General features: G+C 44.2%; 2 protein-coding genes across 2 annotated transcripts; one reads left to right on the plus strand and one right to left on the minus strand.

Moving 5' to 3' along the window:
• Nucleotides 1–384: 384 nt before the first annotated feature.
• LOC306737067 (opioid growth factor receptor-like) lies at nt 385–3,674 on the plus strand (the record flags this gene model as incomplete). The annotated part of the gene is made up of 8 exons (XM_079218770.1): nt 385–861; nt 1,006–1,068; nt 1,325–1,360; nt 1,464–1,518; nt 1,828–1,906; nt 1,984–2,050; nt 2,134–2,282; nt 2,381–3,674. The coding sequence occupies 8 exons, from the start codon at nt 385–387 to the stop codon at nt 2,745–2,747; spliced, it is 1,293 nt and encodes a 430-aa protein (XP_079074896.1). The 3' UTR covers nt 2,748–3,674.
• A 964-nt stretch (nt 3,675–4,638) lies between these two features.
• dido1 (death inducer-obliterator 1) lies at nt 4,639–25,528 on the minus strand. Its single transcript, XM_079219009.1, has 17 exons — nt 25,439–25,528; nt 23,966–24,060; nt 22,640–22,752; nt 21,274–22,387; nt 19,817–20,228; nt 18,564–18,920; nt 16,432–16,669; nt 13,232–13,799; nt 12,967–13,126; nt 12,707–12,823; nt 12,412–12,573; nt 11,939–12,098; nt 11,333–11,828; nt 10,934–11,081; nt 10,727–10,816; nt 10,437–10,632; nt 4,639–9,496 (listed from the first exon to the last, which is right to left on the minus strand). The coding sequence occupies exons 3-17, from the start codon at nt 22,713–22,715 to the stop codon at nt 5,235–5,237; spliced, it is 8,556 nt and encodes a 2,851-aa protein (XP_079075135.1). The 5' UTR covers nt 22,716–22,752; nt 23,966–24,060; nt 25,439–25,528; the 3' UTR covers nt 4,639–5,234.
• Nucleotides 25,529–25,936: the final 408 nt, after the last annotated feature.

The raw sequence follows: 25,936 nt of genomic DNA on the forward strand, positions 1-25,936 counted from the left end.
CGAAATGTCCTGCTCGAAAACTGTTAATAATATAATACAAAAATTGTTTTGCTCAGATGCGATTATGTAAATAGTCCCCCTCCCGTTGTATACTTGTGGAAGTGAAAGTATTTAACGTCTCGGTTACGTAACGGCCGTTTGAACGGCACTGAAAACACATAACTCCTGCGTGGCAGCTGTTTGTGTTGGTTAACCAACTCTTTCCAAACTCAACCCACGATAGAGGAGTGATGTCGCTGTCTTTATTTTCACTACAGCCATTTAACCCATACGCTGGCTGTTAGCTGTCGACTAAAGTTTCGGTTTGACTCAAAGAGAAGTTCAGAGAAAATGAAAGTGAAACAGACGATCACGTAGCGTCACGACATTTCGCCCCTGGCACAGATGATTGAGTCACAGCTGCGTTTCCTCAAAAAACTGCTCTTTCTGCTCTTCATGGCCGTGTTTAGACGACTTTATTCTGCCTTTGAGTGGTTTTGGCGTAACGTGTGTTTGTTCTGGCGCTGTGCGAAAAGAGTGCTCCTTTCCCTACGGGGATACGCCGTCCTCCCGCTCCGCTGGCTAAAGGGCAGCGGCAGCCAGGGTGAGCTCGAGCGCATCGCCGAAGACTCGCCGGAGGTCCAGGAGCCTCGACCCGAGGGCCAACATGAGGCCGCCGCCGTCTCGAAGAGGACCGCGGACTCCGACCGAGAGCTCGCCCGCAAGCGGCCGAGGTTTGAGGATGACGAGGGCGAGTTTGACGGCGAGGAGTATCGAGTTGACCCCACGGACGACTTGTACTGTGGCTATGACTCCACGTGGGAGGCCGAGGAGCCTCCGTGGGGCGAGCTCCCGATGACCAGGCGACCAGCAGCGCTTAATGTGAGGGGGCCGGAGAGGGGCTTTATTCTGGGCCTGCACTATATATATATGTAATTACTTCACTGTAATTTTCGAGACAATTGGGCCTCCTACAACCATCATATGTCTTGAGTTTAAACTGACCATTTATTTTCTGTATACTAGTACAAGTTCAGCAGCTTTGAAAGAGCTGCAAGAGACATGCAGAACTACAGACATGGCTACCCTGTAAGACACACACACACACACACACACACACACACACACACACACACACACACACACACACACACACAGCCTTGTCTTTGTGGTATTGTAAGACCACCTGACTGGAACATCTCTCACACACACACACACACATACATATATATATATATATATATATATATATATATATATATGTGTATATATATAGACACACGCACACTGTCCCGTGTGCAAGTGGTTAACCAAGCAGATATTTTTCTTTTATAATTCCCCTCAGTCTCAGCTCAGGCAGCAACGCTTCAGCCAAGTATCTGTAAGTACACAAAATGATGATTGTGTGTCTATGTGACTTAATATTATATGACATGGTTATTTAATATATAAACATGTAAGTGCAACTCTCCTCTGTCGAGTAGGACGACATGCCCAATCTGCAGTTCTACCTCGGACGGAAGTGCTCAGAACCTGACGGTAGGCTCACAGTTGCCTGCACAAGTCTTAAACAAGCTCTACATTTGTCAGATCAGCATACAGCAGTATACATCTGCATCTGGAAAAACAACGGTTTGAATCAAGAATAAGGAAAATGAAAGAGAGGACTGCGAGCATCCCACGTTGTAGTGTTTGAATAACTTTTAGAGCCTTAAAGAAGTAAAATAGGTTAGTAGTTCACTCGAGATAGATCTTGTGTAACAGAAACATCTGGTCCGGATTAATCTTGATCTGTGAAACTATCCTAACATCTATCTACAAATTGATTTCCTTTGTATTTGTTATCAGGTGTTTACATCTTCAGTTTCCACGAGGAATGGTATAGAGACTATTCCACACTGGAGTCTGTTCACTCCTACATTCAGTGGTAAGTTACTCTATAATCACAGCTGTCATTTCAAATGTGTAGTTCCTGTTTATGCAACGTATTTGTTTCTCTCAAAGGTTGTTCCCACTGCAGGAACCAGGGGTGAACTATATGGCCTGTACACTGACAAAAGAAGAAATAACGGTAAACCGCTGAAAGCTAGCAAGTTTCAAATCTCAAAAGAAATTCTTCACATATTCTGACCGAAGTTCTACTTCTGTCTTCAGGAGTTTTGTCAAAACAACATGGCAAAGGCAAATCTGTTGAAGTCGTACAAGCTCATGTTGGACTTCTATGGTATCAAGTTGAGTGATGAAAAAACCGGCAAGGTCGAGAGATCGTCAAACTGGAAAGACCGGTTCAACAACCTGAATAGGTAATCACATTTTTTTAATCAAACAAATTGTTCACTGGAGGTAAATTCATCTAAGTAATGTTTAATGTATGTCCTTTTCACTGTTTGTCCATTGACAGACGAACCCATAACAACCTGCGCATCACCCGCATCCTTAAGTGCCTGGGAATCCTGGGGTTCCCTCACTACCAAGCCCCCCTGGTCCACTTCTTCCTGGAGGAGACTCTCGTCCACGGAGAACTCCCAGATGTCAAGGACAGTGTTCTCACCTACTTTCTGTTCGCTGTCCTCGACAAGAGAGAACGCAGGAGGCTCGTCAAGTTTGCCTATTTGAGCTATTCCCGTAAAGAGGAGTTTGTGTGGTGCCCCCGGAAGATTCAGAGGATATGGTTAAAGGGAATTCAAGGCAGGAAACAGGCGTGGGAGCTTAACCAGAATCAGTTGACTCAATATAGTGAGGACGAAAGCCAAGATGAGGAAACTTGAGCTGCAACATCATAACCAGTCGCATCGCCCAAAATCCATTCTACATATACTAATGTGTGCTCTTCACAAATGGACATTAAAATGTTTTTCCCCGGTATGTGTTTTGGTTTTGGTTTTTGGACACACCTTATGCGGATAAAATATCCAGTCCTGGAAAGAATGTCAGATTCAAAGCTGCAAAGACGAGAGTCGACTGGAGGGTAGCGGTGGTGAATTATTATCCAGTGATATAGAGGCCGATGCTCGTCCTGCAGTTATTTATTGTGCACTTGTACACTACCGTTCAAAAGTTTGTGGGCACTTAGAAATGTCCTAATTTTTCAAAGAAAAGCACTGTTTTTTTTTAATGAAGATGACATTAAATTAATCAGAAATACACTAAACATTGTTAATGTAGTAAATGACTATTCTAGGTTGAAACGTCTGGTTTTTAATGAAATATCTACATAGGTGTATAGAGGCCCATTTCCAGCAACTATCACTCCAGTGTTCTAGTGGTACATTGTGTTTGCTAATCACCTTAGAAGACTAATGGATGATTAGAAAACCCTTCTGCAATTTTGTTAGCACAGCTTAAAACAGTTATGCTGGCGAGAGAAGCTATAAAACTGGCCTTTGAGTTAGTTGAGTATCTGGAGCGTCACATTTGTGGGTTCGATTATACTCTCAAAATGGCCAGAAAAAGAGAACTTTCATGTGAAACTCGCCAGTCTGTTCTTGTTCTTAGAAATGAAGGCTATTCCATGCGAGAAATTGCAAAGAAACTGAAAATGTGTCTTTTTGTTTTACTATAATTCTGACACTTAGGTTTCTGTACTTCTATTCTTGTTTGATTTATGTTTACTTTCACAAACCAAAAGATGCAATATTTCGACTTGTAAAAAGCTCAATTGTAATAAAAGTGCTTCGGGTATGTTGTATGGCAAATTGCTCACCAGTTTGACTGGTTAATAAATACATTCTTTCATATTCAGTATGGTCACATCCTGTTTTCCTGATCACTAACCCTTGCATTTATTCCCATTATAGTAGTAGCGTTATGCATAATGTGATTGGATTCACATAACACTTTTGTACAGATAGCAAAAATATGGTTAAAAAAAGCTACCAGTACTGCATTTAAGGCTTAATCACCAAAACGAGAAGGTAGACTATCCAATCAGTCATGTTTGGGAAGAAAAAGATGGAAATAGATTAAATGTCATTGCTTTGGTAAACCCAGTCTCTTTTAGTACAGCAGAATGTGAGACACCAACATAAGAAAAAGGTTGAATTTACTGCTCAGCTCTTTAAACATCACAAACTGCAGTATAGTGCCCTGATTTGGGCGCAGGAAGAAACTAAGGCTCTACAAATATTTATCATGTCCTCCCTCAAAGTTTCTCCACCTTCTTTCAGACTGAAAGTTACAGATTATACGTCATATGACCGGGATGTCAAAAAGCAGCTCATTATATTGGAGGCGCTGCAACAGCCTAAAACACATTAATTGGCACTGGTCTAACTGGTTGTTATGCGATGCCTTACAAACAAGAACGTCTCTTAGCTGCGTTCCAAATCTTTTTGTACTTACTGCAGTTGTGTTTACAAAGTATGCAGTATGCATATCATTGGGAGCTACAACCTTGTCATTGCACCTTGAACTGTACTTGGTTACATCCTGGTGTTTTTGGCAACACAGCATTTCACATACTCTATCAGGTCACACTAAATATTTTGCAGGCATACAAAATAGTATAGTAGTATGGGTATTTGAACGCAGAACTTGTACTACCCAATTACGATATGAAAGCTAAGCAATTTCACATTACTTTAAGACCAAAACGTAATTCATATTTGACCATTTTTAAATGTTATGACGACAGAAACACTTTTCATCAACCTGGTTTAATTGGTCGAGCTCAAACAAAATCAGGACATGTCATGAACAACCATAGATGGGGTGTATACTGTAGATAGTTGGAGCCTTGAAGTTCAATGCTGCTGGACATATAAACACACATTTGTGCGTAAACAGTATTTCCTTAATTAACCTTCACATTATCCATCTCATATATATGGCTTTTATTTTCTCTACTTAGAAAAGTATGATTAAAAACATCAGTATATATACAAATACATTCATATTTACATATTGCAAATGGTGTGTTACTCAGTTACATTATTTTCTTTAAAAAAAAATCCTGCTTGGACAGGAGAAGGGTACATGTAATAGGATTCGGTAACCTACATAATAATCTTGCAGACGAGCAACTTAGATGGCCCTCGTTTTTTTTTCTTGTTTTTTTCCAGATGTGATAAAACAAAGTTAGAAACCTTTAAGTGACAAAAAGAATACAAACATTGTCAAACCTTTTTTTTTCTAGTACGACACAAATGTGGAAATTTAACGAAATACTGCTCATCTACATTTACAGTGATACAACTGGATTTCAACCGGTGATAGATTGAAGTGTTCCAAACCATATAGTGTCAATAAAACAGGCACTAGGACATGTTCTTGTCAGTTTCTGCAGTTTTCTCTCCCTTCCTGGTTGTATCATTTTTACTGTCTTTTTTCTCCTCTCTCTTTTCTCTGCTTCTGCTCCTGTCCCGACGATCCCTGTCTTTGTCCTTGTCTCTGTCCTTGTCTCTGTCTTTGTCCCTGTCTCTGCCCCGGTCTTTCCCACGGTCTCTGCTTCGGGATCTGTCCCGTCTCCTGTCTCGATCACGTTCGCGTTCTCGATCGCGGTTTCTCCCTTTATCGCGGTCAGAATCCCTCCTGTCAGAATCTCTGGCTCGGTCTTTTTCCCTGTCTCTCTCCCGGTCTCTCCTTTTATCTGGGTCTTGATCCTTATGTTGCTCGCCTTCCCTCCCTCTGCTGCGGTCTCTCTCTCGACCCCTCTCCGTATCCCGGTCTCGCTCTCGGACACGCTCCGGATCTGGGTCCCTTTCTCTAGTGCGCTCCGGATCGGGGTCTCTTTCTCGAGTGGGCTCTGGATTGAGGTCTCTTTCTCGAGTGCGCTCCGGCTCGGGATCTCTTTCTCTAGTGCGCTCTGGATTGGGATCTCTTTCTCGAGTGCGCTCTGGATTGGGATCTCTTTCTCGAGTGCGCTCCGGATTGGGATCTCTTTCTCGAGTGCGCTCCGGATTGAGATCTCTTTCTCGAGTACGCTCCAGATTGGGATCTCTTTCTCGGCCACGCACTGGATCGCGGTCTCTCTCCCGGCTACGCTCCAAATCGTGATCTCTTTCTCGAGGACGCTCAGGATCGTGATCTCTTTCTCGAGGACGCTCAGGATCGCGGTCTCTTTCCCGAGGACGATCCGGATCGCGGTCTCTTTCCCGAGGACGATCCGGATCGCGGTCTCTTTCCCGAGGACGATCCGGATCGCGGTCTCTTTCTCGAGGACGATCCGGATCGCGGTCTCTTTCTCGAGGACGATCCGGATCGCGGTCTCTTTCTCGAGGACGCTCCGGATCACGGTCTCTTTCTCGAGGACGCTCCGGATCGCGGTCTCTTTCTCGAGGACGCTCCGGATCACGGTCTCTTTCTCGAGGACGCTCTGGATCGCGGTCTCTTTCTCGAGGACGCTCCGGATCGCGGTCTTTTTCTCGGCTACGCTCTGGATCGCGGTCTCTTTCTCGGCTACGATCCAGATCGCGGTCTTTTTCTCGGCTGCGCTCCGGATCGTGGTCTCTTTCTCGGATTCGCTCGGGATCGCGGTCCCTTTCTCTGGCTCTATCCCACTCTCGCTCTCTGCTCCACCGCTTGCCCGGTCCCCTGTCCCATGATGGCCTTCCAGCGTGGGGGACTTCCCGCTCCCTTTCCCTCCGGCAGTCCTCAGACAGCTCCCTCTGTCTCTCTTCAGAGGTTTGTGAAGGACCAGGAGCAAGTTCTCTGTGCCCTCCTTCAAAGCGACTGAAGCGATCTCCGATACGTGGATCTGATTCCTCTCGGGTGGTGCTGCTCCTCCTCCTCATCTCAGGAGAGTGGCAGCGCCAGGGATCGTCCCGGTGCATATCAGGACTGTGGGCTCCCATTCGACTTGGGGGACCTATGGGAGCATCTGGAGGAGTTGGCAGTAGGGGCCCACTGTGGCGAACAGGTCTAGCCTCATCAGAGTGCCTATCTAAGCGGTACCGCTCGGATCCTCCAAAACGTTGAGAAGGGTGAGGTCTATTCTCCTGAGGGAGAGGACCTCGGTGCTCATCAAACGATCCTCGATGCGGTGGTGAGGACTGTGGTCTGGAGCTTTCATACTGGTTATGCGGATTGAAGTGCTGTCCGCTCATCTCGCTGTTGGAAGGTGGGCCTCTTCTGTCCTCATACTGGTTAGGTGGAGGTCCTCGGTAAGCTGGACCTGGCGGGGGACCATGATTGTCTTTAAAAATATGGGGAGGGTTTGGATTCTGGTCCACAGTTGGCTTGAAAGAGATAGAATGGTCTCTGTTGTAATGCTCTGCAGGGCCTCTAGGTTGGTCTACAATCGTGGGTTGAGCCCCTTGGTCCCCATACTGAGATGGCGGGGGACCCCTGGGCCCTGGGAAATGGGACGGAGGAGGGAGTCTGTTTTCAAAGTGACTGGGAGGTGGCCCCGTGAAAGGTGGAGGAGGACCTCTGTTTGCAGGGAAGTTAAATGGTGGTGGAGGACCAGTGAATCTCGGTGGAGGTAAACTGTTCTGTCCATCAAAAGAAGGTGGTGGGGGAAGGCCTGGAAGGAGGCCTTGTTGTCCAATGTGCTGTGGGGGAATGGAGGGATTAAACATTTGAGGAGCAGGACCTCTCTGGGCCATTGGAGGGAATGGTGGTGGTCCTCTGAGTGGCATGATACTCTGGATAGGTGGTCTAGGAGGAGGCTGCTGCGGTGGTGGTTGGGAGCCTGGCCACTGATTCTGATAGGGAGGGTATGCAGTTGGAGGCGGACCATATTGCTGACTGTTGTCAACCTGCATGGGCAGAGGAACACGTACAAGGGGAGGGACATGCATGGGTGGAGGGGGTCCCTGCATAGGAGGGGGGCCTGACATTGGAGGAAGACCCTGCATGTGTGGAGGCATAGACATCGGAGGAGGTCTTACTATCATGTTTTGTCCCTGCATCGAATGGGGCGGGGGGAAGTTAGATGGTGGGGGAAGGTCAGCGGGAGGTCTATACTCGCTGTCATAGCCTGTCGCTGACATCTGACGCGGCATGTGAAAAGGCTCAAGCGATTTGGGAGTGTCAACCATTGTTGTGCTTTGAGTGAGTACTGGGATTGTCAAAGGTATTGTGGAAGTGTTTTTAGGCTCATCGTAATAACTAGTGGTTGATGCATCTTGGCTATTCTCCTCATAATCTGAGTCCTCATTAGCTCTTAAAATACTGGCCGCATTTGGCCAAATACTATACATGTCCAACTCAGTTTCTGCCTTGATTGGCTCAGCTTCCACAGTTTTCACTTCCGTCTCATCCATGTAGTTGTCCTCCATATCAGGTTCAACCTCCTCTCCTAATAATGGAATTGCTACCTCCGATTTATCAGACTGCATGAAGGGTAGCGTCTCACTTTTCACTTCCTCATGAGGCAGTGATGTATCTGGGCCTTGTGAGGAGTCTGGGAGTTCAGTAGCATTAGACAGCTGAGGTTCTTGAACCACAGCTTGCGAGAAAGGTGTAGAATCCACCAACAGAGCCGATGTTTCCTCTTGATCCTCAAGTTCATCCGTCGGTTTATTGCCGGACAAAGCCTGGCGAGGATCCCTGCTCTGTCGGGGATCTCTCTTCTGGTTGATCAAGGGAGAAACCGATGAAGATTTCACTAGTTCCTCAACCTTTTTGCCAAGCTGCAGGAGCTGAGTATTGGCCAAAAAAGATTTGGTAGTTTGAGTTAAGAGTGTGTCTGGAAGCGTCAATGAAGCACTAGGTGTCCCTATAGAAGACATTGACTGTTCTAACTTTTTCTGGAATGCCTGTTCCCCGATCTGTTTAAGGCTGTCCAAGATTTTTTGTGGATCAGATATCAATGCAGTTGCAACCTGAACTTGATTTGGTACTACAGGTTTGACATCTTCAAATAATGAGTCATCTTCTGGGTCATACGCCACATCATCAACTTCATTTGCAACCATATCAGACTGTTTAGAGATTTCAGGTTTGCTTACTACCTCAGCAGGCTTCTTAGGCACAGTGTAGCCCCTACTGGGGTCATACTCCTCTTCTGGATCATACGGTCTGTCATCTTCATCCTCCTCCACCTGTTTCTCTTTAGAAATCTGTGCAAACTGCTGCACAATAGGGTCTAGCATTGTAGAGGTCTGGACAGAGAGTTCAGCACCCTGATCAGACGGAGAGTTGGACGCTTCCGAGTCGTGCTTTTTCTTCCCAAAAAGAGTTTGGAGGATGGTCTGAAGAGGAGTAGAAGTTGCTGCAGACGAAGCAATAGAGCTGGATGAGGATGGGGAGTCCCTGCCGATGGTTGTGCTTGCAGCTTTGACAGAGGACGGAAAAGAAAGGACTGAAGAGGTGGCCACACTGCTGCTTGAGGTCTCAGAGGATTTAGGTGGAGGAGACCCTGGAGGAGTTGTGCTGAAGGGGATTTCAAGACTCAGCCGTGCGCTTCTTTCTGTTCTGACTGAAGGAGATGGCTTTGGAAGGCCAGTGTCTTCTGCATCTTTGGTTTGAATCTTGGACCGTTTTTCCTCAGTTTCCAATGGAGCACCGGTACGCTTTCTGTCCTTCTGGCAGATCAATAGCCCCAAGAGGAGGTTGGGACGAGCTGGTTCAAGCCCTGCAAAATGACAAAACAAACAAGAATCTTTTAAAGGCATGCGAACTATCGGATATAATTTCACAAAACAGACAGACATTCTTTCTATTAAACTACTAAAACTACAGTTTTGATTAAGTATTTCTGATTTTCGTAAAATAAAGATACAAAAAACAGGTGAATTGAGAGCCTGTACAAAAAAAAAATGTCCCCAATACATGCAAAGAATTAATAGGACAAAAAGCAATAGAAATCAGCCTGGTCACAAAAACAGATAAAGTCAAGTTGTGCAATTTATTTGTTCTCAAGCTACGCAATAAATAAAAGGAATATTCACTTTCTGGGGCACAATATGCAGCTGCAGATGTACAACCTTTTACTGACCAAATCTGTAATGGCAATGTAGGCACTGTTCACTGTTTTGAACAATCACTGCTTGCAAAGTTTACATTACGCGCTTATCCATCATTTAGGACGACATCTTAAGCACCAGTGGTTTATACAAGTGGTGCAGCATGCTAGCATGTGAGCACCAGGTGTGGTATAACATTATTGCCGTTACGTAATTTAAATTTATAGATTACATAGGGCTTCAATTATGTTTATGTAGGAGCCAAGTCTTAACAAACAACAGGCTGAGACTGGACTCGGATGGCACCAACCTGCGATGCAAACTTCCTTTATTAGAAATGTGTGATACAAAGTCAGATACACAGCAGAGAGAGCACAGCAGCTGTTATTTGCACAGAAGTGTGTCACTCAATAAGGCTTATTAGTGCCCCCTACAGTACAAACCCATGAATCAACACAAGCTCTCATTTCAACCCGAGTCCAACAACAGAAGTTACACTCACTATACTCACCACAGGTACAAAGAGAAAAAAAAAGGTAACAGCTAAATTAATAAAATTACACTTGTGTCATCAAAAAGGTATATTTGTATTTCTTTGTAAACGCTTACCTGGCCCATCAAACGGTAAGAGTTTGGAGGGTAATGGGTCCTTTGAGCTCAGTGGGATGAGATAAAGGTCTTTGATACGACGGTTGTTGTTAGCCACCACACCAAATCGTTTCCTGCTGCTAAAGTAAGAGAACAGAGAGACATATGCCACCTCCTCTTCCTCTGTGGCTGGGTGGAAACGGATCAGACACAGTTCCTGCAGACACAAAAAGAGCAAAAACTAGTATGTGAGTGATGCTTGCATGAAGAAAGTACTTTTATACTAATTATTGTTTTCCCCTCGAACAAACCTTGGAGAGCGAGGTTTTGAGTTTCCCAACGTAGTCCCACACCGTGCTCGGCGATATCCGTCCTCCAACGTGAATGATGTCTGGCAAATCCTGCATAACATTGACAATGCTAAGTATGACAACTCTTGCTTTCATGTAGGCCCAAAGACTTTGAATTAAAAAGTTTGAAATGAAGCATCAGCCTGATCACCGGGCTAAATTGCTAACCTCCTTCAGGTGCTCAAAGGATCCTGACACCAGGTAAGCCTTGGTCACAAACTTGGCCACAGACTGCATGTTGATTAATCCTTTCCAAATCTTCTCTTGACCGTGGAGGAAGATTGCCGTCTCACCATCAGGAGGAGGCTCAGATGTACTGTAACAAACAAAATAGCCTTCCTGTTAGAGAAAACCCCAAATCCAAGTCTAAAGCCCATATCCCGTTTATTGTCTACACGGCTTTTCTTACAGATTAGAACAATGACGCTTCCCTATCATGCTCTACTGTAGCACCGATCCTCTAGAAAAATGAGTTTGACGTATATTCATGCAATTTTAGCACACAATGTAAAAAAACAGCAACATGATTTTAATGTAAATTCATAAAAGCGTGATGAGATTGCGCACCTTGTTTTAGCCATTTTGGACGCCGCTACTGAAGGTGGTGGCGCTGGGGGCATCGGCAGCGGCGCCTTGGGTGCCACTTCCACTAGGGTGCTGACGGGAGCTGGGAGGGGTTCAGCTGAGTTGTTGATGGTTTTTTCTGGAGCCGGGTAGGTGACCGTCACAGCGGCGCTGTGCCTTGCCATGCGTGGGTCTCTGCGGGTGATGCTGACAGAGGACACGGTAGGGTTGATGGGTGCCAGGGCCTGGGGCGCCAGCATACTGAGGTCCAGCTGCTGCAGCAATTCTGGGACAGCAGGCTCCATGTTCATTGGGTAGGATGGAGGGATTGGGTAGGCTAAGGGGTCTTGGTGCTGGTGAGATGTGGGGACCTGTGCGTAGCCGGCAGGAGAGACATCCCCTGACTTTGACAAATTCTGCTCTTGTCTGGCAGGCCGAGTTTCAGGCTTCTTGGTCAGTTTGGCTTTCTTAGCTGCAGGCTCATCTTCAGACTTCTGACCTAGAGGGCAAGATTTAAAAGAGTCATCCGTTATATCTGTCCAACAAACTATCAAGTTCACTGGATGAATTTGGACCTGACACTTTCTTGTCTTGTGTTGCCTGATTTACCTATGCATATTTTACAGTTGAGGTCAAATAGGTGAGTCCTGTGTTGAGAAGTGGTGTCTTTGAGCATGGTACCGAAAATGTCCAGCATGCCGCTGCCACTGTTCCCCTCCGCAGCGGAAGGCTGAGCCGAAGCTGAAGGAGGGACGCAATCATCCTGGTCCTGTGGACACAGAAAAGATGGACCTCCGTCAACACTTAGGTGAACTGGAACAGACGATGGTCACTCCCATAACGGACAGAACCATCATGTAAAACATTGGATTTTGAGCAAAATAGATTCCTTGTTTTAATGCCAAACAATGAAGAAGAAAAACACAGTTTCAGTAAGAAACTAACAGCATTGGAAAAACAGGACAGTTGGCAAGATGACTGACCTGAGATATCAGGTATATAACAGTTTGTTCCTAAGCACCTCATGTAAAGAGGAAAAGGAAAGTGTGAAATAGAGAGAAAGACAGCATGCCACCACTTACTGCAGCAGAAGCCATGCGAGAAGAAGAAGTGGTGGCAGAGATACATACATCTGTATCAGACGTTGGCGGCGCGTCCTCCATATCCATGCTATGAGAGCCCGCGTCGTGCCTGCTGCCTAGTTTGGAATGCCCTGAATGGGCCCTCGGACCGGTAGACTGGGCCTGCAGGGGACAACCACATGTGCTGTAGCAATTGTATACATCCTGGAGAACAGTTTAACTCCTAAAAACGCTCGACAGTGAGCCTGAAGTTGAACTGCGCTTGGTGTTTCGTTTAAAGGGATGTAACATTTACCTCTGAGGCGTCGGGCTTCTTCCACTCGGATATCTCTTTGGAAAGCAGCTCTTCCGCACTTAGTCTCACCAGTCTAAAGGGACTAACCTCACCGCCCACCACCCTGTAGAACAAGCCCTGAGGCAAACATAACACACAGGGAAGTTAACATCTCAACAGGAGGGGACATCAATCAAACTCAGAAAACCGAAGCTCGTCAGGCTGTCGACACACGGTGTGTACTGGAGAGAAAGGACAAGTGCATGTTTATGTTGACTCACTTTGTTTTTAGGGTCCTTCAGGTTGAACATGAGGGACCTGTATTTGTTCTTGTACCTGCTGTCAGTGTTAAGACAGAGGTTGAACATTTCCTTCTCAATGGCGACCGACAGCCTCGTCACCTCAGTCTCAGTCTTTTTCAGATCGTCACTGTCGCTCACCCTGGCGGGAACAAGCACAAATATTTTTGTTTGCCGTTTGAAAAGGGTGCAAGTGTATTTTTTTTTAGAAACAAGTATTCTGGACTAGGTTTTGTGGGACTCTTACCTCTTGTAGATGATGTCCGTCAGTGAGCGGCGGATGTTCGTCCTCATCTGGTTGTTGGGCGGCACGGAAGACGCAGGGGACGCTGAAGCAGCCGAATGTGGGGCCCTGGAGGACGAGGAGTGGCTGGAGGACGAGGAGTGGCTGGAGGGAGTGGTAGGAACCGGAGAGGACGGGACTCTGGAGGTTGAGGATGACTTGCCTGGAACCTCCTTTTGTTGTGGAGCCTTCTTAGGAATGGTAAAGTTGGACTTGGTGACTCTCAGCGCTCCCGTGACGTGGATCGGACCAGAAGGGAAGCGAGACGGAGCGTTTGCCGGCGTTTGGCTTTGTTTTTTGGACTTTGCTACGGTTTTACTCTGGGGTGTCGCAGGTTTCCTGGACACCTTCGAGCTGGCGGTCTGAGGGGATGGCTTCTTGCCCTTCGGGGTGACCTTGCCTGCTTTGGTGACCGGGGACTTCTTGTTTCCTTTGACCGGTGCTGTGGCTGCCAGTGGAGGATTCTCAGGAGCCGGAACCGGGTCCTTCTCCTTCGGTTCCTTCTCACTCTGCTTCTCTTCTTTCGGGGGGGCTGGAAACCAAGTAAACACACAATATATTTAAAAAACATGCCATCATTCACAACACGAGCAGACGCGACAAGCAGAGTGACAGTATTGCAACACTGCAGATTATCAAGGTTTGGGGCTCTATAACCAAAGAGACTGTATTGTTTTTGAGATGACACCGACTTCACAGTTGATAAAAAACACAAATAACCGTGTACAAGCTGAACACACTGCAATACACATTCTGAAATAAACACAAAGTTGACAACTGGGCCGTTAAAAAGCCCTCGTTTATTTGTAGCAGTGGATGGCAGATACATTGTGCTGTTAATGCAGGTCCATTTGAGGAAGATATATTCTTCCCAATCATTATTTAACGGCAATAGTATGTATATCGCTCAGCTTAGCTAACCCTACTTCTCAGGGTACACAGATCCGAACAGGAGGGAACTGATGAGTCTTCTAGCAAACTCATACTTAAACTAGCTGAAAACAGACCAGCTAGATATTCATAACTCTCTCCTTCTCAAACTGTTAATAACATTTTTTTTAAATGAATTCCTATCAGTTCAACTACAAACCCTAACCATAGCTGATGAGACGACGAGCTCCGACCCAAACTTGATCCAAATCATATTCATGGTTCTTTCATTTCAGTAAATTAAGCAGGTACAAATGTAGAATACATTTCTCCAAAATATATAAAAGAGAAGTACATGTACCAAGTCGCACAAACACCTGTGTGACAATACACTCATCAAATCTTTAACCTGCAGATGAGTCCATCCTCGATTATGTTACAGCGGCCTTGGAACAAGCCAGAACACAAACTATACACCCACTCAAATGCATGAAACGCAACATTGTGCAGAGCAACAGTACTGTGACCCAAAGCAACCAAAGTGAAACCATCTTCTGAAGACAGTCGCAGCAACCACAGAACAGATCAATGAGCCATCATTTTCTTCCTCCTGCTGATCACATAACAATCAGTGGCCTTACTGCTCTTCTGACATGAGGCATTTGCTAAAGATTAACCCTCGCCATCTTATCCATTAAGATCCAGAGAATGCCTTCAATGATCCCTTTTTTTTTTTTAAAGAAACCAACTGTCCACATTTCATTGCAACAAACGTTCCTCTCAATACTCAAATCTCATCAGGTGCAAAGTGTGTGCGGTAAAAATTGAGCACAGGTCTCCCTCTTCTGAATCTGTGTGATCAGTCGGGTCTTCAGCCTCTATCCTCTGCTGTGGCCCTTCTGAACTTCACTGCTGTATCTCCAGGCGGTCAGGTTCCTGTGGCAGAGCTTCATTCTTTTCGGCTGTTGGCCATCTGGGGGCTCATGAGTGTCATGTCTCCAAAGTGTGTGTAGGTTTTATCAGGTGCATGTGTTTGCGCTGAACCGCTCAGGATATCCTACAGCAAGCCAACATTGCTCACATAATCAATCAAGGCATCCTAAAATCTGTTATATCACCTTTTATTTCAAAGCCAGTTTCCCACCAGTAATTCTGCATCATATTCAATATGAATTAAAAAAAAACTTTGAAGTCAGCCTGTTACCCACAAAATTAAGGGTAGAAGGAAAAACACAAAGTTGTGCTCAAGAGCAGCGCAAAATGAACTGGTAACTTCATTAGTCCACAATAAAATGGGTGGATTCTGGGACACCTACCTGCAGGAGAAATGGAGAGGACCTTTTTAATGAGTCAACAACTTGAGGTGATGAACCCAGGAAGTGGATAGACTTGTGTGGGTTGTCACAAGAAATAACACTCAAAAAGACACCCACAAACAAACGAGTCCATTCATCACATCTAGACATCTCATGGTGAAGCACAAGACGTCAGCGTTTGAGATCATGGCCCTCCTTCCATCGCTACAGTGTGACCCTGGAAACCTTTTCGTCTCCAGCCCTGCATTTTAACTGATGTATTCAAGAGACACTGCAGTGATTTTGTTGCACTTTTAAAAAACTGTTGAGACTTTGGAGAGGCATATTAAAAAAGTTATGGTTTAAATTTGATGCAGCAGAGTTATCCTTAAGTTTAGTCCATTGCATGAGACATGAACCAAAAAAGGTTAAGTAAAGCTGGATCCTATATTTCTCATAATTCTTAGGCATCATTTGTTAGACGCTCCCTGCCTGATAAATGCCTTTAGTTTTTACTCTCTTGCCTTTAGTTTAAAACGCAGACTTTCTGTTAAGAATTCGCAAAGCTGAGATAACCCTGTTGACGTCACCGCCATAGAAGACAGTATGCCATTGTGCTCACGTGCCTAGTACCTAATAAAACTAAAATGAAAGGCTCTGGGTGAGTGCAACCGGTTGAGTGCCCATTTTAAAATAAATGTCATGGATTATTGAATACTTACCCGAAGCCACAAATAGTACTTACCTTTTTTTCACAGCTCCCAACATTTCATTAAGTGACAACAACTTTTACATTATCAAAATCACAACACTTTGCAAAAAGTCTTTTTTTTTTTTTTTAGATCTAGCAAACAGCGGATGTCATCTCCAGAGCACTCATGTTCGTCCCCAATATGTACGGATCCCTTCTAAATTACGTTAGCACATGAACCACATGTATAATGGAAAATAACAATGTGCTTTCAACAACAGCCCCCAGACCTTCAAAGAGATACATACACTTTTTGTTTAACACTGTTGGTGATATGGGTGTAGTCTTTTCTGGTGTTACTGCAATGTAATTATGGTCGCTGGACCAGGACGCAGTGGCCGGTGGGGGCGGGTGTTCCTCAGCATGCTCATCTTCGCAGTCATCATCATCCTCCTCGTCGTCGTCGTCATCATCATCGCTGTGGTCTTCCTCGCTCTCCGACTCCTGCTGGGCCTTCTTCTGCGTCTTCCTCCCACCGACGCTCCTCTGGGTGAAACACACATTCAAGCCTTTTAGTAAAAGCACTCAGCGAGCAATGTTTGATAACATGACTGCCAAAATAGACATGTTGGACTCAAACAAGTCCACAAGTTCCACATGATGCCAACAAAAACAGGTCTGTGGTAAACAAACAGCAATTAACTCTCACATCTTCAGTTTGCCTGCTCTGCGTTTGTCCGTTTTAACCACTGATCTGTGTGTGTGTGTGTGTGTGTGTGTGTGTGTGTGTGTGTGTGTGTGTGTGTGTGTGTGTGTGTGTGTGTGTGTGTGTGTGTGTGTGTGTGTGTGTGGTCCAGTTCCGAGTAAATTCATAGCATTACTGCTTACATCACTCTGCATCGGCAGCATTCTACATTGCTCTGCGTGTAGCATCGAAGCTTCTGTAGATCTGGACATATTTCTATGAAAAATATGCATGTTAAAGCCAAAAGGTGAATTTCAGCCAAATAGCAGTTCATCAAGTTTACGCCATATGGAGAGTTGCCCTGAATACATGATTTGAAGTAATAAAAGATTGCAATGCATGCAGGGTAAGATATGCTTGTTAAGCGCACATTGGAGTTGACGCGCTTCCCCCACCCTTGAAGGTTCAATCCCAAAGGTCCGTTTGGGCTTTCAAAGACCTGAAACTACATGGTTTATAATCCAGCTCTGACTGCACAGGGGACTGTTGACTGCTGTAGAGATTTGATGTCATTGCAGAGGCTAAATGGGGTCAATATTAGGCTAATTAAAGAGCACAAGCACAACATTAAACTATATATATATATATATATATATATATATATATATATATATATATATATATATAAAATACTTATTATGAAGGATGTCCTATACAGTTGATATTTCTAAGCCTATAGTTAGTTAGTCATTTCCCCTCGGTACGGTCACTAGTAACTATAATATAAATATGAATAAACAGGACATAAGAAATGCAGACTAGGCATTAGGAGCAATATTCAGTAAAATATTAGTTTTGTTTAATAAAACAGGCTCAAAACCTGCCATCGTCAAGGTGCATCTGGAAAATGATTCACTTATGACCCATGACATGGCATCAAGAAAACTAATTTTCACTTGGACTGGAGATCATCAGTAGCTCTATTGGCTACAACATTCTTTGTCTTATCACTCGTATAGCAAATTAACTTGTAAAGCAAAACAATTGGGTCACTGGGGTCTAAACACATTTCTCGACAACTTGAAATACTTTGATCTGCGTGCATGCAGTGCTTTTGTCCATTTCACAATCCAGTGGAAATGATCACTTGTTCCCATGAGCCGACTGATCAGTTAATGGGTCACTTGCTCATTTGGATCAGACACATTTGACTTTACCTGCTCCTCTGCAAGGAACCAAGACACACTGAGCCGGTCCCCAAGCACGAGTCAGCTTCTTATTATGAAACAGCCGATAAACACAAAATTTAGGTCGCTAACCCACTAAATTTGCCTCTTAACCGTAGAGATGACATTAGAAAGTAGCAGCTGCCGGTTAACGTTAGCTCCGCAATTTAATTTCCAGGTAGCATTTTAGAGCAACAGTAAATCTTTCTGAACCACTTTAATTAGGCCAAGAAATAGACTCTTGTGACATTATCAAAATGCAGATGGTGCAGTCACGGCAAGGAAACTAGCAGAGACAAATCTCAATGTTATACCTTTTAAAAATTCATAATATGACTAATAACTGGGAGTGTTAAAATTAGGCAACGATAGATGTACACTCTTGAATGTTGGTTGTCTGATATGCTAATCAACAGTGAAATCAGCCACAATGACATCAAAACACAGTCCAACAAAAAGCCCGTGAGGAAAACATGTAGGTGGAAGGCATGAACATGACAGGCAAAATGCTTCAAGTGGTCCAAGTTACCTTTGGCGCGGACTTGGTTCTCTGAGGCTTGTCCTTCTGCTTTGGCTCTTTAACATCGGTGATCGACTTCATGGCAGCAGCCGCATGTCTCAGGATACAGCCGTTGCCACAGTAGACAGAATCCGGCTGAGCGTTATTCTCACAGCCGGGCCCGATGCACTTGGGGAGGGAGGCTTCCTCGGTAGCCTTTTCCTTCAGCACCTCCACTGTCGGCGTTGTTTTTACCTCCACGTTTGACGCCACTTTCTCCTCCGTGTCTGGTAGTGCTTTCGACTCGGCTGTAGCTGCTGCCTTCTTGTCCATGGTCGGAGCCGATTTCTGGTCTGCTTTTGATTGGGATGGCTGCTGTAGGGCCTGCTTCAAGTCAGTACACAATAAAAGTAACAGCTAATGACTAACAATGTCATACTGCATAGTTTGACAATACCAGCTTTCTGAATTTACTACTCATTCTACTGATAACAGGGATTTAAAAAAGTGTGTACTACGTTTTGCAGAACTGTTTCAAGCTGCCTGGTGCCATCATCAAACCGTTAAACATGAATTTGTCCACAAAGAGATTTAGAATAACTAATCTGCATTCTCTAAACACAGAAAAAACACACGCACAGACTCAAATCCCACAATTAATCAAAATCACAATATAGCCCACTGCAATTTAAAAAGAAAAATCACACAAATCAAAATATTTGTTAAAGGCAAAATGTGTCAAAATACCATTTTCTATTAAACATTTTTGTGCTGCAGAAATGTCCTTGCTTACATATTGTTTTCTACAGACTAAGAAAGCTGATTTGTTTGGCACAGATCCCACAGAAAAATCATACCATAATCATTTTTATTAGTTTTTCAATTAAAAGTAATTGAAATTATACAGCACTTGACATGCCACTGACCATATGACTAGAACTGCATTGCTTTGTAGATTCCTGATCCCTCTTTGAAGAAAGTATGAATTCAATGACCAAATTGAAATATATATAGGCTGTAGTCATACTATACAACCTAGTATCTGACTATTATTTTAACCATTCTGACATGTTTTATGTCAAGTATTGAATATGCATTGTGTTTTGACCTTTCTTTGGACCCCAGGAAGCTTAGCAGCCACCAAGGCGTCTAATGGGGATTCAGTTAATAAACAATAAACATGCACTGACGAAGCAATAAGCAAAGCAAATAAGACAACGATTTAATAGCTTGACTCAGAACACCGTTCAAAGCCTTTTAAGTTGAGATCAGTTGTAACCTACCGGCTGAAAGATCTTTATCTTCTTCTTCCCAGTTGGATTCGTAGCTTTCTCTATCCTGCCTTTGATGCCCAGGTCCTCTGCTCCCTTCTCTTCAGTTCCAGCAGTGGAGAACAGGGAGGCCGCCAGAGCCTGAACAGCTGCCAGATTGACGTCTACCCCACTGGTGTTAGTTTTCTCTGCAGAGGTCCCAGCGTAAAAAGCGAGAGCAGAAATCGTTGCTTTGGGCTTCCCGATATCTGTACTTGTCGAGAGGATAGATGTGGCGGGTCTGACCACCTGGTTTTTCTTGGCGGTGCAATTAGGGCAGATGTAGTCTTCGCCATTTCTCTCCATTAGGCGTCCACGAGCCTCAGTGATGCCCACGCAGTCTCCATGGAACCACTCCTCGCAGCGGTCACAGCAGATCATGAACCTAGTGAGAACAGAACAGTCATAGAGCCATATTTCTTCAAAGTAAGCCGTATCAAAAACTCATGGAGTAGATTAGGGATATAACATGTGAAAGCAGACAGTGGTTGTAGCTGACAACAAGGAGAGGTGCAATAAAGACCAAATTATATGCTCATTAAAATCTAATTTCATTATTAACACTTTAAAAAAGGTGCAATATAGATAGATATAAACTTTATTCATCCCCAGGGGGGGATTTGTTTGTGACAGCAACAAGCAAGTTACAGAGTAAACATAAAGATATTAAGTATGGAGAATACTCAATATATACTATTTACAATAAAGTAGCAGAGCTAAATAAATAAAAGATTCAGAGCCTTAATATAGCAGCCAACAACTATTTACTATGTCAAGATATCGTGGAGTAATGGTGTCCTGAGCAGAGAAAAATACATTTAACTCTGTATGTGTGTTGTAATCCAAGCTTCTTCTTACATTGTTGACGTCGCCCGCCTGACCGTGTGTGCTTTTACTGGCTAGCTCATTGCCGCCGCCGCTCTGCGCTCATATGACGGTTACAGGTAATAATGCCTATCGGTCACTGCATGCGTTTTGCACATGCCCTCAAGTTCCCCCTCGGGTAAACAAGGTTAGCTCTGCCAGCCCCTTTGCCGTAGCTAGCATGGTTAGCAGTAAGAGCTGGGAGCCGCTGGCTCAGCCCTAGCCACGTTAAAAGCTGTTGAGAAGCAATAGAAATGCTCCAAATCTCATATAGCACCTTTAAAAAAAGACCAACGTGTAAGATTTAGGGGGCTCTATAGGCAGAAATGAAATACATGTTCATTATTATATTTTTATTTGTGTATAATAAATTGAAACTAAGAATTGGTGTGTTTTCTCCACCTTAGAAAGAGCCCTATCACATTGCGAGCGGAAACCCATGTTGCGTGGTCATCTGTAATCTCCGCGCTAGATGCCAGTACAACCCATGCACTCGTCCTTTAAACAGACACTGCAGTCATTGTGATCACATCAACACCAATAAGGGTTAAAAAACAATACGATACCTTTTGTTGTGTTTCTGGCGACATATGCAGTAAAGGGCATTGGGGTCATAACCTCCCTCGTCCGAATCAATGGACGATGAGGATGAGGAAGATGTAGATGTCGAGGAGTCATTCTCATCATCGTTGTCCTCTTGTGTCTGAGGCCTGTGTGCCATTCCAGCAGCTTGGGTAGCTTTAGGCTTGGTCTCTCTCTTGACGGGAGTAGTGGTTTTGTTGGTGATGGCAGCAGCAGTAGCAGCAGTAGCAGCAGCGGCGACAGCAGGACCTTTAACGGGTGTAGGGCTCTTATTGGCTGCCCTCTTTTTATTGACGTATGTTCTTATTGGTCCACGCTTGACCAACACTGCTGCAGGCTTGTCTGTGCTTTCCTCGTCAGTCTCATCGTCAGTCTCCTCTGTTTCCACTTTGTCATTTTCATCTGCGTGTTCGTTCTTGTCAACATCCCCTTTCCTCTCAGAGTCCTGCTCTGGCTGAGGCGGTTCTGTATTGGTGCTCCCTAAATCTTCTGGACTGGGAGAACTCTCTTCGTTTTTTTTCTCCACATCTTCATCCACTAACTGGTCTTTCTTAGCAGCATCTCTGCTGTCCTCCTCATTCTCAGAGCTCCCGTCATTTTTGATTTCCACTGCACCGCCGCTTCGAGTTTGTCTGCCACCTTGACTTTTCCTTTGGACCTGCTTCCTTGTGCCACTTCTCGTCCTCCTCTCTGGGGACTCCACCTTGTCCTCTACGGCCCTGGTGTCAGCGTTACCATCAAAGCTGGCCTCTGAGGCAGTTTCTACATCAGTTGGGGTTTGTGAAGGAGGATCTCCACTTTCCAGACTAGGAGGGGCGCTCTTCCTTTGCCCTCTTTTGGCAGTCGAGAGGAATTCCTCTAGTTTGTCAGTGCGCTTCGGCTGCCTGCCACTGCGACGTACAGGACAGCGGTTATCATGGCTGTCGGTTGCTGCCTCCACTGGCATCTCTCGCTTTGCAACAGTGGACCGTCGGAAACACCAAGTCTTCTTTACTTCACTGTTGGCCTTGGAGGATTTATTATCAGGCTCCTCTAATGTCTCTTTGGCCACATTCTCACTTTCTGTTAGTATCTGTTCTCCGGTCCCTTCTCCAAACCCTGTGAACAAAAAAAATCAAAGGCTGTGGGCAAAACAGATGGTATGCAACATAGCCCACAAACTACTAATTATTTTGTTATCAAGCATACAAACAAATCAAAACAAATTCAAAAGTGATTGTTTGGCTTGGATAAGACCCTTACTTGCCCTACATTTTCACCCAAATTAAAAATAATTTAAATTTGTGCCAAGTATTACTACACCATCCCCACCCCTTTATTGTGAGGGGAAAAGAAGCTCAGCCAAGGTACCTTGAGAGCAGGTATCCATAGGGTCCTGGCTCTGCTCAGGAGCTAGAGAGAGCTCAGGGCTTGCATTCTCCTCCATAGATGATGGAGTCAATCACTACTTTCAAACAGATAGTCTACAGTTAAAACAAGAGCACAAAAGACCAGCTATGAGTCACTCTTTTCATAATATGGAAAATAATGAGGGCTGCAAAAATGTACATGTTCCTCTTAAATTCTCACCCCAAAATCGTGTGACAAATTTAAACAGTAAAATGTATTGGAAGGATACAGCATTAGTTCAACAGATATTTGGAATGACAGCTCTATTGAGGGCATGCAATGATGTCAGCACTACCACCACCCAAGAGCTGAACAACCTCGTTACGGCTGCTATGATTGGGGAGGAAGGCTGTAATAGTATTGTGTAACCAATTTCAAGTTCACAAGTGGTTCTAAGCATTAGGGATAAATGCTGAGGCTAGTCCGACCTATAAATATATAGCCACAGTGGAACTAAGTGAAATACCTCCTAATTCACCAAAAGCATTTTTGTATTATTCTTTGTATTTTGTTAATTCTGATTTAATAGCAGAATAGATGCTTTATAGTTTTATAACCTCAGGTAACCTGTTGCCTTTTGGGAAGATGTTTGTTCAGTGTGATGCAGAAATCTTTGTCCCCAGCAAGAGGATTGGGTCTGTTTTGGACATCTCCACTACTGTCCGCTCTATACAAATGAAAAGATACGGTATACTTGTGTATGTGGGATTTGAACCCTGACACACAAACCAGGATATGAATCAATCCATGACGTTTGTGTACCGTTACACCCCTAAGAAGCTAAAGCACTTATTTTGAAAATGTAACTTGTCCATATATGAGGGCAGATACTGAGTGTAGCACGTTTGTTACTCGTGGTGATGGACAACGGCAACTTGTGTTTATAGTCACATCACATGCATACCCTCTATAATCTAATGCTGCAATTTAAGTGTAGAATACTTAAAAAAATAACACGTTTTGGAACATTGCAATTATATTTGATTTACTGCAACTCACAAGCATTGCTGTTTGGAAAATTTAGATTTTTGGAATTTATATACCAAAAATTGGGATGAGAACCAGAACACTATCTTAATAGGCAGGAAAGACATGTCTAAAACCAAAATTAATTGTGGCCCAACACAACTTAAAAAGTGTTAAGGGTTGATTGTGATTGGTTAATTAATTCCTGTTAGTCTTATTGAAAATGAGAACTAAGTTACCTGTACTTCACTCAAGATTGTCCTGGGCCAAAATTGCTATTGTTTAATTTAAAAGCAGATAATGAAAATAGACTGTCTTTACCTGTGGTTCAGCAGTGATGAGTAATAGAGTTGTTTTTTAGGCAAAACAAAGGCCTTGCACCAGTAATCATCGGTCTTTGTACGAGGTGAAAGAATCTACCAGAAAGAAGAAAACACAAGTTAATACTTAACTTCAGCCGAGATGCTGTGAGGTCTTGTTTACATGATAAAAAAACAAGATGTGATGTTAATTTACCGGGAATATTTATCAATTCCACATCGGCCTATTTAAAATTTTAACTTTATATGATAAACATAAAAATAGACCAAACAAATTGGAATATGGACATAGACATGTTCACGGATTGCATAGATTGCAAAAGGATAACAGAACCAGAAAGTGCAACAATTTGTTGACAGTAATTAAGAAACCTCAGAGAATAATCTAAATAACGTAATATCAGAAAGCATTTTTACACACAGTTGAAAGCATGTATGTACAATTATGACGTTATATCCGCTTTTAAATGATCCATGCACACGGTCAACATAATAAAATCCAACCAAAGACAGAAAGTGATCAATCAGGATTCTCCCGGTGGTGGTGTGCCTCTGTGGTCACGACGCCTGAAACTGTTGCCATGAGAGGTGGGAGGGGCGCGGGGACGACAATCAAGTGTAGTATAGCAGACATACACACACATACATAATCAGCGATGCCATGTTCGCACAAGTGGCGTATTGATGGCCCGGTAATTGCTGCTCGACACCGAAAGGCTGCACCGGGGGGTTACGTCAGTAACAACACAGCTTGAATTCCAACCCCAATTACACACCGTTTTCACAATCGTTTCTTTATACGATGTATGAAACAATCCAGATTATATCGGCGACAGCAGACTGTAACAGCCACCGATGGGCGCAGAGCGCACCTTATGCTCAACGCTCGACCGTTAGCTAGCGTCCCGTTAGCTAGCGTCCCATATATATAAACACGGTGGTCTATATTGTGTAGCATTATTTGGGGGGCGGGGGACTCCGCCTATACCGATTAAACACGTTTAAATGTGTCTGCGCTTCGTCCTCGTAGTCTATGTGTCCATTTTGCGATGAACGAAGCGTTGCAGAACGTGCACCCTTAGCCAGCTAACGCTATTAGCCACCACGAGCATGGGCAAGCTAACGGCAGACTCAACCTGTAGCTATGAACCGTTAAGCTAACGTTAACCCTCGAGATATACGCGCATAATGTCATCTACTAAATCCCTACAATGACATACATTTGTTTTGTAGCAAAATCCATATCAGACTAACCCAAGCGAACAGCCAGAGTGGAATTAAATGGCGTAGTTTGGCTGTAACGTATCCAAGTTAACGTTACGGCTAACGCTAATGTCAGGTTACAGCGTAGCCTCGAATACCCGGAGCGGGACAACGCCTGCATGAGCAACAGCACCGAGACCGTGCTGTATCCAGGAAAAATCACAAGCACACTACACATTGCGGGAATATTAGATTGTTGCATTCTACCCACCTACACGCTAGAAATACCGATGATATGCCCTCGCTCTTCGGTCAGTCCTCCATTTTCCATTCCCGCTGGATCTAGCTAACTGACTGCGGCAGATGGCTGACGGCTTAGAGAACGCGCTACGTGCGTGGACAGCGCCCCCACTGGCCAGGAGGGCAACTGAGCCGGCACGGGACACAATGCTGTGTTGTTCGGCTTCAATGCACGCGCTTACCAGGTACAAGTTAATACATATTAGGTTAGCACTTTAAATACACCAATATAAAGATGTACTTTACTTTATTGGAAACAACCTCGAATTGGCCTTAATTTGATTGAATAGCTACCTATACCAGACAATATGCTGAATACATTGTAACATACTATTATACTATTGTTGTTGTTGAAATGTGTCTGTGAGAATAGCAAAATTTAAATTAAGCAAATTCTCAAAAGTCAGAATTTCTAACTTCTGTCTGTGGCTATGCTTCTGATATATATTTATAAAGTGGACCTCTTGGA

Source organism: Taurulus bubalis (assembly GCF_910589615.1).
Source record: "Taurulus bubalis genome assembly, chromosome: 5".
Lineage (NCBI taxonomy): Eukaryota > Metazoa > Chordata > Actinopteri > Perciformes > Cottidae > Taurulus > Taurulus bubalis.

Coding starts and splice junctions, on each gene's coding strand:
- dido1 (XM_079219009.1), bottom strand. CDS start 22,715: ATGGAGGAGAATGCAAGCCCTGAGCTCTCTCTAGCTCCTGAGCAGAGC. Junction 16,670..18,563: donor GAACCAAGTCCGCGCCAAAG/GTAACTTGGACC, acceptor TGTTTCACCCAG/AGGAGCGTCGGTGGGAGGAA. Junction 10,817..10,933: donor CCTTTGAGCACCTGAAGGAG/GTTAGCAATTTA, acceptor AATGTTATGCAG/GATTTGCCAGACATCATTCA.